Raw genomic sequence first — 10,866 nt, 5'->3', positions numbered from 1 at the left:
CGACTGTCCAGTGTTGGATCAGCTGATCACTTCAGCGCCATGCAAGAATGGGGGAGGCTTTTACTAACTGGCTTTGAAAAGTTCCTTTTTTTTCCTGTTGGGCACTTAGAAGTAAGCAGGCCTGGTCAAAGCAGATTAGTAAAGCCCTGCCCAAGCTAGCAAATTTAGCATGGGCTGCTTGTTAATTTAGTAATGAACAAGCACTCTCACGTCTTTTAGAAAATAGGAAAGTAGCTAAACCAGGCGTTTTGTATTCTCCAGTCCAGGTAGGGTTGCCAACCTCCAGGTGGGGCTTGGAGGGCTCCCGGAAGTACAGGTGATCTCCAGATGACACAAATCGGCTCCCTTGGAGGAAATGGATGCTTTGAAAGGTGGACTATATGGCATTATACTCTGCTAAGGTCCCTCATTAAACCCTACCCTCCCAGGCTTCACCCCCAAATTTCCAGGAATTTTACAACCCAGAGTTGGCAACCCTAAATCCAGGTGCTTGGAGGTGAAACTCTTTCAGTGTTGGTCATCAATGCCTGAACCCTCTTGCTGACCAGTGTAGGGGGAATGACTTCGTCACAATATTGGAGGTACTGGCAAGGATAAATAAAGAGTGGTTTGATGACCTCTCAGGTTTGGATTGAGTATATGCTGGCAAACCCTTTGGGTAGGGTGACTACACTAACTCAAGGTGATAAAGAATTGACTAGTTGCAGTTCAGCTTCTAAAAACGAATAAACCTTAGCTTTACTCAAAGCTGATGCCTCTGTCTTTCATCTATTGAGGTGAGGGACCAAAAGTGTGCATGGAATGGCAGACTTAAAAATCACATATATGTTCATTCAAATTTGTTCATCTTTACATTTCATCTAAATAGCACTAAGTACAAAAAAACTGACTCATTGCAGAAACACGTTTTCTTTACCAACTTTACAAACATATCCTTTCAGTGGCAAGTCTCCAGCTTTATTAAAGTTTCTATCCTGTATGCTGCCATCTGCCTTTTAAATGTGGACATAATGAAAAACCTCTTCTAAAATGTGTTACTGTTAGGAAGGAAAGGGCACCCCTATAGTTTCAACAAGGTGACACTGAGATACTTGTACTCCTAAAGGATGTAGACATAAACTGTTAAATTTCTACCTGGACCTTTCCCCTCATACCTCCCATCTCTCTCTTCATACTCCTCTTCTGATGAGACGAAGTCAAAACAATGAGCCATACAATTTCACATTTTAAAATGTGTATAGACTTGGCAAATTGTTCCTTCTTGACCACTAGTTCCAGATTCTGCTGTAGCCATGGAAGTTCTCAGAGAATTTGTCCTTCCTTCAGTATCTTTGTTGAAAGCGTCATCCAGTTCGAGAGAAAATGTATGCACCAATTTGTAGGTGTATATCCCAGAAATGGTTGTGATTCTGTTGATGAAACCATTTAGATGGTAACACAGAAGCGTGTTTGTATTTTGAATGCAATTTAAAGCAGGTGAAAATGAAACCTCTTGAGTTTGAGTGGTCAACACACAGAAAAAGTATGAATGAATAAAATATTGTCATATTTATGAAGACTTAGTAGTATTGAGTTTATAGTTGTAGACAAATTAAAACAATCTAATTTCATCTCTTGTTTCTCTGGAGATGAGTTACAATTAATTTAAAAATGCAATTGATATATTTTTTAAAAAGTTATTTCCTTAATATTAAAAGGAATGATTAGCTTGTATGTTATTTTCATGATTACTATGAAATAAAGACGAAAGGAATCTTTTTTAAAACCATAAAATAAACCACATTGTAATTTTCAAAAATTTCTGCACTTACTAGTTGAGACATTGGGTGTCGCTGTTCACCAGTCAGGAGAGAAGATTGTAGGAATGATTCTGATAAACTATTGCTGTGCAGAAACACAAAAGGTTTGTAGCCTCCTGAAAGGGAAGATTTTGTTGGAAGGGCTACACAAGGAAGACCTAAATAAATATATTTCCCCTTGGAAGGAGCTCAATTTAAGCATTTTTTTCTGTAGTAAACCTGTCTTTACTGAAAGAAAGAGCAAAGCCTTGCAGAGTTTGAAATGGCTAATCTACAAATACCTCCAGATGTTACAAGGAGAGAGTTATTCTTTATTGTGCTGGAATTCCTTCTGCAAGTAGTTTCTGGGCAGATTCGTTACTCAGTTCCTGAGGAATTGCTGGAAGGCTCTTTTGTGGGGAATATCGCAAAGGACCTAGCAATGGATTTGAAGCAACTGTCGCATGGGGGCATCCAGATTATTAATGAAGGTAGGAGGCAATATTTTGCCCTTGATTTACAAAAGGGTCATTTGTGTATTCATGAAAGAGTGGATAGAGAAGCAATATGTGGACGCCTCTTAACTTGCATGTTAAAGTTAGAGATTCTTGTTCAGAAACAAGTAAAGATTTATATAGTCGAAATTGAAATTGAAGATATCAATGACAATGCACCAACTTTCCAAGTAGAGACAGTACCGTTAAAAATCCCAGAAAGTACAGCCACAGGGTCCCGATTCCTTCTGCCAAATGCTCAGGACCCAGACTTAGGAAAGAACTCTTTACAGACCTATCAACTCAGCCCCAATGGACATTTCTCTCTTGATGTACAGACTGCAGCAAATGGAGGCAAATATGTTGAGCTAGTGCTAGAAAAGTCTCTGGACCGGGAAGAAGTGGTTTTCCATGACTTAATCCTTACAGCCAGTGATGGGGGAAATCCTGTGAAATCCGGAACTGTGCACATCAGGGTTGTTGTTGAAGATGCAAATGACAATGCGCCTTGTTTTACGCAATCTGTTTATAAAGTGACTGCAATGGAAAACATTCCTATCGATTCTCTGCTCATAACAGTCAATGCTACTGATTTGGATGAAGGCATTAATGCAGAGATAATGTATGCATTCAGGCAAATATCGGAAAAAGCTTCAAATATTTTCCATTTGGATTCCAAGACTGGAGAAATCAGGGTGAAACAGAACTTGGATTTTGAAGAAAATGCTATGTATGAAATGGAGGTCCAGGCCCATGATGGGAGAGGTCTCTCAGGTCGTGCGAATATTTTGGTGACTGTTATCGATGTAAATGACAATGCACCCGGGATTGCAGTCACAACTCTCACTGATGCTATGAGTGAAGACGCCCCTCAAGGGACTGCAGTAGCATTGTTAAGAGTAACAGACAGGGATTCAGGTGACAATGGGAAGGTCTGGTGCTCCATCCTCGGGAACCTGCCCTTTCAGTTAGAGAAAACCTTTGATAACTATTACAGTTTGGTGACTGACAAAGACCTAGACCGAGAAATAGCATCAGTTTACCATGTGACTGTTATAGCAACTGATAAAGGAGACCCTCCTCTGTCAACAACAACCATCATTCCACTGAAAATATTAGACAAAAATGACAACCCACCCACCTTTAAAGAGAAGTCCTACTTGTCTTACATTACAGAAAATACACCTGCTGGAACTTCACTTTTCACATTACAAGCAAATGATCCAGACTGGGAAGAGAATAGCAAAATTACTTACTCTATTGTCCAAGATCAGGTGCAATATTTGTCTTTCTCCTATCTTTCTATAAACTCTGAGACTGGAGCTATCTACGCCCTCCGCTCCTTTGATTACGAAGAGTTCCATCAAATTGAGTTCCTGGTCAAGGCCCAAGATGGAGGCTCCTCACCACTTAGCTCCAACGTATCGGTGACTCTCTTAATTTTAGATCAAAATGACAATGTCCCCCAGATCTTGTACCCTTCCGTCCCCAGCGATGGCTCCACTGGAGTAGAGCTGGCCCCACGCTCCTCTGAGCCAGGCTACCTGGTCACTAAGGTGGTGGCCGTGGATGCAGACTCTGGCCAGAATGCCTGGCTCTCCTATCAGCTACTCAAGGCCACAGAGCCAGGGCTCTTCACCATAGGGCTCCACACTGGCGAGATCCGGACGGCCCGTCCCTTTCTGGACAAGGATGCTCTCAAGCAAAGCCTGGTGGTTTTGGTGAAGGACAATGGGCAGCCCCCTCTCTCTGCCTCAGTCACGGTCACCGTGGTGCTGGCCGACAGCATCCCTGAGGTACTGACTGACCTGAGCAGTGTCTCCATCCCTACAGACCCCCAGTCGGACCTCACCTTCTACCTGGTGGTTGCTGTGGCTTTCGTCTCCTGTTTGTTTTTCACCTTCCTCCTTGTGTTGCTGGCACTCAGGTTGTACAGGTGGAGAAATTCCCAGTTGTGTGATTCTGGAAGTGTGAATTTCAGTGGAGTCCCAGTTTCACAATTTGTGGGGATTGATGGAGTCCGAGCATTTCTTCGCTCCTATTGCCAAGAGGTTTCTTTAACTTCTGGCTCTCGGAAAAGCCAAATTCTTTTTCCAATTGGAAGCTGCACAAATACTCTGACACCGCAACAGGCTTGTTCTCAACCAGATCCTTTGATAACAGCCGGTGACTCAGCCATAATTGTTGACGAAGCAGCAATCAACCAGGTAGGCAAGTAAATCTCAAAAATTTCATTTAATTTGATTAATGCAGTTAATTCTTAATCCCTGGTTATTCTATAATGCTACTGCATCTAGGCAGGTTACTTTAATTTGAAAATATGGGAACTGTTTATGCTTCTCATAAGAATGATAAAAAGAGAAAAAATAATTTGGAGTCATTAATTATATGGTTTGTAAATTATTATTATTTTTAAAATATACCTTCCAGAAGTTCATTGTTTATATTTAAATTGTTTATTTTAAAAATGTACCTTTTGTAAGTCCAGAGTGGCTTACAGCATTATTTAAAATACATAATCAAATGTAAAATCTACATAAAACAATAACATAGCAACAGTCAATCTGGCTCAGCAGAATAGTAACATACCAAGAAAAGCCCTGTGGAAAAGCATGTTTTACATGTCATCTGAAAAGTAGCCCGAGAGAAGCTCCTCTTCTATTCCAGAGGCGTGGAGTAGGACCTGAAAACGTCTGTGCCCTTACAGCTGATATGCAGACTTGCAATTTGTGCTGGGCTGATCTAAGATCATCCGAAGGTTCATATTAACTGAGGCAGTCCTTTAAGTATCTAGGTTTGGATTCACGAAGGACTTTAGAGGTAAGGGACAATGCCTTAAATTGAGACTGAAAGTATGTAGGCAACAAGTTGTTTCAAACTCTGTGTTGTATGTTCACAGTGGTCTATGCCTGTTAAAAAGCAGCCCTCTGCTTTTTTCATTAATTGAATCTTCTAAGATGCCTTTAAGGTCAGCCAAGTATCGAATGTGTTACAAGTAAACCAATTTCAAGGTTTCAGAAGCACAGATCAGTGTAGCCAGGTAAGTGGGTTCAGGAGAAATGAGAATAACAACAACATTCGATTTATATACCACCCTTCAGGACAACTTAATGCCCACTCAGAGCGGTTTACAAAGTATACTATTATTATCCCCACAACAAAACACCCAGTGAGGTGGCTGGGGCTGAGAGAACTCCAGAGAGCTGTGACTAGCCCAAGGTCACCCAGCTGGCTTCAAGTGGAGGAGTGGGGAATCAAACCCGGCTCTCCAGATTAGAGTCCCACACTCTTTAACTGCTACACCAAACTGGCTCCCAGTTTGGAACTATATCCAGAGAGTATTCCTAGTAACACTCCAACCTGACAAACAAATAAAAGGATGAGTCCAAGAGAACGCCTAAACTCTTCGCCTCATCAGACAATGATAATATAACTCTGTCCAGAATGATCACATCAGATCCTCTGAAGAAATCTTTCCCTTTCCCTCTCTTTTATTTGGATTCAATTTCCACATGTTCTTCATCATCCACTTGATTTTTAACAATAAAATGTGAGGTTATAGGACTCCACTGACTTAACAGGAAAACCAAATCACATCGTACTTGCAGTGTAACCTTCTGCCTTTCTACTTGTAACTTCCATTGAAAACCTGGAACTTACCTCATCTCAATATTCTTAGAGTCTGTGGGTTCCTGTACAAGAAAGGAAGTTTTTAGGATGCAATGATATTTAGCATCACAAGCCATTTGCCACAATGCACAACAGCAACCAGTCATTTATTATGGTCAAAGACGAGCAACCAACATACATGACAGAGCAATTAAAGGAGTATATATACACAATATAAAGTACAATAAAAATAGGAAATATGATTTGCTGGATCAGCATAACAGTTTTTATCCCCACCGGACACAGCACTGTGAGAAATGAATGGAAGGACTGATGGAAGGAAATCAGAACCAGGGACAAACTACTTCCATATCAATGTGACCAAGTTTCCTTCACTTTTATTGCAGCTATAACATGGTTCTAGGCATATCTATTATTAAATTCATGGTTGGATGCTTTTCTACTAAAGACCCGCTTGTACGTTTCTCTCGCAGGAACAGGGGGCCCGTGAGGATGGTCCACCTCCAAGGTTAACGGATCCAGCTGGTTTCCAAGATGCTCTGGGGAATTTTGAGAGTCTTGTAAGTGACTCTCTACAGATGCCCTTGGGCAGTTGGATCTTGGAATGTCTGGCTTTCAGAGACTGTATTGCCCATGGTTCAGAAGGATTCCAACAAGCAATATTTGTGAACAAAAAGATGCAGCTTTATTCAGTAAATATGCAGTAAAATAATAATAACAATCCTCCACCCACCCAGTAACATTTATAAGGAGTCTCAGCAAGCAGTCCTTCACACCAGGGCGTGTGTGTGTGCTTCAAGAGCCAGGCAGTCTTCAAAGCAGCCAGGTCACTCAGCAGCCGGCTACTTTTCTGAAAAGCCGGGTCTCTCCGACGTTTTTCACCCTTCTCTAGCCACCCTTCCCATCACTAGGTGCTTGCAATTAACAGTGCCATGTAGAGGTTAACTCCCTGCTGCCCTGAGGCTGCTATTCACATGGAGAAGGGTGGTGTGGCTCACCACCTATCTCCTCTTTATCACAATGGTCTTCAGGCATTTTCCACTACAGAGGCAACTGATACAAGTTCCTTCTTTGTGACTCCTCTTCTGCCCTCGAATAGAATCCTAGCTCCCTGGTTTATGAGAGAGCTGGAGGATATGAAAAGAGTTACAAGATGGCAAGAGCAGCAGTGGAGGAAAACTTGTACCAAATCAGATAGAGCATGCAGTTTGAAGGCCTGTGAGATGTTAGTGATAGCAGTGAAAAAAAAATCTGTTTTTTCTGCTATCATCATATCAGCTGATTCAGACCTATCTTGATTAACTGGGATAATTTGAAATTTAACCATCACTAGAAGTGTGTTGCAAAGTGATTGGAATGTAACCATAAGCTGTGAGGACTTTGTGCACATCTTTGCTGATATAATCTCTTTGATCTGATCAGTCCAGGATTTTGCTTTGGATCCAGTTCAGGTAGGAGAAGTATCAGAAGTTCTGTGGGATTAAAGCTTTGGATTGGTCTCCCTGAACGATGTTCACAGTGTTGCTTGGCCTTGGATGGTGACTAAGGGTTTTAAGGTTCCTAGGGTGTAGAGTTAGTTTGTTGACACTATTCATTCTTGTTCTTGGTAATAAGATTGCTTTGTGTTTTATTTTGTTGTTGCTGCTGTTGCTTTCTTGGCTGAGTTTTGTAAGCCATTGAGCCAATGACTCAATGTCCAAGATTGACAGCCCAAGATAAAAATGCTACATGAGATTATATAATTTGCTGGGCGTCAGAGAAAGAATGAAACCATTGGTTAATGACAAATGTTCTATAAACAGTAAAAGGTTGTGGATAAATCATCTAGACTAGGATAGATTTGTATTGAAATGTGGGACATTCGGACTCCTGCCCAAGGTAATTTTTAGTGACACAGTCCCCAGTAAAAATCCAAATTCTTGCTAATACCTAAAAGCAAAAGAAAGATTTCATGAAATGCCCATTGTAGCAAAAGTCATCTGCAGTTTATAGCTGAGACTCTGGGTGCCGCTGTTCACCAATCTGAGATCCAGCTAACACATTCTTGCTGTTCTTCAGTAGGTAAGTATAAAACATAACGAAGAGCTCAGACTTCTGCAGACATTGCAAGGAATGAAACAAGGCAACATTTGCTTTAAAACCCAAATTACTTGCAAATCCAAAAGCTTTTGAGCTAGAATCAGTGTTTTTTATCCTGCCACCAAGGAATGGAAGACATTCAGAGGCAGTGGAACAGTAAAGAAGGGATCCTGCTGTGCCTTATCATGATGTTTGTTTGGAAAGCAGTTCCTGCGCAGATCCACTATTCCGTTCCTGAAGAGATGGAGAAAGGCTCTTTTGTGGGAAATATTGCAAAGGATCTGGGAATGGATGGAAAGCATCTTTCAGACCACAGACTCCGGATTGTCTCCCGTATAGGTACAAGTCAGTATTTTACTTTAAATGTCATCACTGGCCATTTACAAACCTCTGAGAGAATAGACAGAGAGGAAATTTGTGGAAAGGCAGAGAAGTGCATGCTAAATTTCCAGGTTATTATTGAAAGTAAATTAGAGATCTATGGAGTTGAAGTGGAAATTATTGATGTAAATGATAATGCTCCACAGTTCCCATCAGGAAAACAGAAACTGAAAATTAGTGAGTCATCTATGCTAGGGTCCAAGTTTTCTCTTCCTGAAGCTCAAGATCCAGATCTGGGCATAAATTCTATACAGAACTACCATCTCATGGGCAGCAGCCATTTTTCCTTAGATGTGCAAACAAGAGAAACTGGTGCAAGACATGTCAAACTGGTGTTGGAAAAAGGTCTGGACAGGGAAGAACAACCAGTTCATGACCTAATCCTCACAGCTACTGATGGGGGTGATCCAATGAGATCTGGTACTACTCAGATCCAAGTTATAGTTCTGGATGCAAATGACAATGTGCCAGTTTTCAGCCAGCCAGTCTACAGAGTTAATGTTGAGGAAAACATTCCTAAAGGGTCCATTGTAGCTGCTGTAACAGCCACTGATGTGGATGAAGGAATCAATGCTGAGATAAAATACTCATTCAAAAAAATCACAGAGAAAGTTTCCAAAATGTTTCTTTTAAATTCAACAACCGGTATTGTAACCCTTGTTGGCAACCTTGATTATGAGGAGTCTTCACTATACGAGTTTGAGGTGAATGCTGAGGACGGAGGAGGGCTTAATGACTGGTCACAAGTTGTGGTTGGCATTATGGATCTGAATGACAATGCCCCCGAATTAGCAATAAACTTTTTCATCAATACCATACCTGAGAACTCCTCAGTGGGTACTGTTGTTGCTCTCTTAAATGTACAAGATCAAGATTCAGGAGTCAATGGTGAAGTCACATGCTCAATTCCAAGCAAACTGCCATTTCAGTTAAAGAAATCTGTTGACCACTTTTATAGTTTAGTGACTTATGACAACCTTGACAGGGAGAGGATAGCAAACTATAATATCCTCATTATAGCTGCTGATAATGGGACACCATCACTTTCAACGTCTGCCCATATCTCGCTGCAGATTCTAGACAGAAATGACAACGCTCCTGTATTTTCAGAACCATCCTACATGTCTTATGTCCTAGAGAATAATCCAAGAGGAGCCTCGATCTTTTCTTTAACAGCAAATGATCCAGACTGGGAAGAAAATTCCAGAATAACTTACTCAATCATTGAAGGACACAAGAAGTCCATTCTTTCATCATATCTCTCCATTAATTCTGAAACTGGGATTATTTATGCCTTGAGCTCCTTTGATTATGAAGAGTTCCGAGAGATTAACTTCCAGGTCAAGGCCCAAGATGGAGGCTCTCCGCCACTCAGCTCCAATGTCTCAGTGACTTTCTTCATTCTGGATCAGAATGACAATGCTCCAGAAATCCTGTACCCATCGGTCCCCACTGATGGCTCCACTGGAGTAGAGCTGGCCCCCCACTCTTCTGAGCCAGGTTACCTGATCACCAAAGTGGTGGCCGTGGATGCAGACTCTGGCCAGAATGCCTGGCTCTCCTATCAGCTGCTGAAGGCCACAGAGCCAGGGCTCTTCACCATAGGGCTCCACACTGGTGAGATCCGGACGGCCCGTCCCTTTCTGGACAAGGATGCTCTCAAGCAAAGCCTGGTGGTTTTGGTGAAGGACAATGGGCAGCCCCCTCTCTCTGCCTCAGTCACGGTCACCGTGGTGCTGGCCGACAGCATCCCTGAGGTACTGACTGACCTGAGCAGCATCTCCTCCCCTGTAGACCCCCAGTCAGACCTCACCTTCTACCTGGTGGTTGCTGTAGCTTTGATTTCCTGCTTGTTTTTCACCTTCCTCCTTGTGTTGCTGGCACTCAGGTTGTACAGATGGAGAAATTCCCAGTTTTGTGATTCTGGAAGTGTGAATTTTAGTGGAGTCCCAGTTTCACAGTTTGTGGGGATCGATGGAGTCCGAGCATTTCTTCGCTCCTATTGCCATGAAGTTTCTTTAACTTCTGGCTCTCGGAAAAGCCAAATTCTTTTTCCAATTGGAAGCTGCACAAATACTCTGACACCGCAACAGGCTTGTTCTCAACCAGATCCTTTGTTAACAGCAGGTGACTCAGCCATAATTGTTGAAGAAGCAGTAAACAGTCAGGTAAGCATGTAAATTCTTTTTATTTTGAAGTTGTCTTTAAGCTGACCTTAGCATAGAGACACTGCACCTATATAAGTCGTCTTTAATGACAGACATTTGACTCGGGGTTGCCCATCTCAATTATTATTGTCTCTGTTTTACAATTTGTGATTCTTGCTGGAGTTTGAACATTTGTTCACTCTAGCTCATTTGTTCACTCTAGCTCATTTAAAATGACTACTTCTACCTATGTATTGTCGAAGGCTTTCACGGCCGGAGAACGATGACTGTTGTGGGTTTTCCAGGCTGTATTGCCGTGGTCTTGGCATTGTAGTTCCTGACGTTTCGCCAGCAGCT

General features: G+C 41.9%; 2 protein-coding genes across 2 annotated transcripts; both read left to right on the top strand.

Moving 5' to 3' along the window:
* The first annotated feature begins 2,061 nt into the window (after positions 1-2,061).
* On the top strand, positions 2,062-6,609 carry LOC129333292 (protocadherin gamma-A12-like). Its single transcript, XM_054984826.1, has 2 exons — positions 2,062-4,479; positions 6,376-6,609. The coding sequence occupies exons 1-2, from the start codon at positions 2,062-2,064 to the stop codon at positions 6,607-6,609; spliced, it is 2,652 nt and encodes an 883-aa protein (XP_054840801.1).
* A 1,500-nt stretch (positions 6,610-8,109) lies between these two features.
* Positions 8,110-10,542, top strand: LOC129333230 (protocadherin gamma-A10-like). Its single transcript, XM_054984748.1, has one exon. The coding sequence runs from the start codon at positions 8,110-8,112 to the stop codon at positions 10,540-10,542; it is 2,433 nt and encodes an 810-aa protein (XP_054840723.1).
* Positions 10,543-10,866: the final 324 nt, after the last annotated feature.

Source organism: Eublepharis macularius, chromosome 7 (genome assembly GCF_028583425.1).
Source record: "Eublepharis macularius isolate TG4126 chromosome 7, MPM_Emac_v1.0, whole genome shotgun sequence".
Classification (NCBI taxonomy): Eukaryota; Metazoa; Chordata; class Lepidosauria; order Squamata; family Eublepharidae; genus Eublepharis; species Eublepharis macularius.
Note: the sequence above shows the minus strand (reverse complement) of the source record. Positions and strands in the feature narration are given on the sequence as shown.

Excerpts from the sequence above, each read along its gene's own strand:
- LOC129333292 (XM_054984826.1), top strand. The coding sequence starts at position 2,062 with ATGGCTAATCTACAAATACCTCCAGATGTTACAAGGAGAGAGTTATTC. Across the intron at positions 4,480-6,375 it reads ACGAAGCAGCAATCAACCAG|GAACAGGGGGCCCGTGAGGA; the intron begins GTAGGCAAGTAA and ends TTTCTCTCGCAG.
- LOC129333230 (XM_054984748.1), top strand. The coding sequence starts at position 8,110 with ATGGAAGACATTCAGAGGCAGTGGAACAGTAAAGAAGGGATCCTGCTG.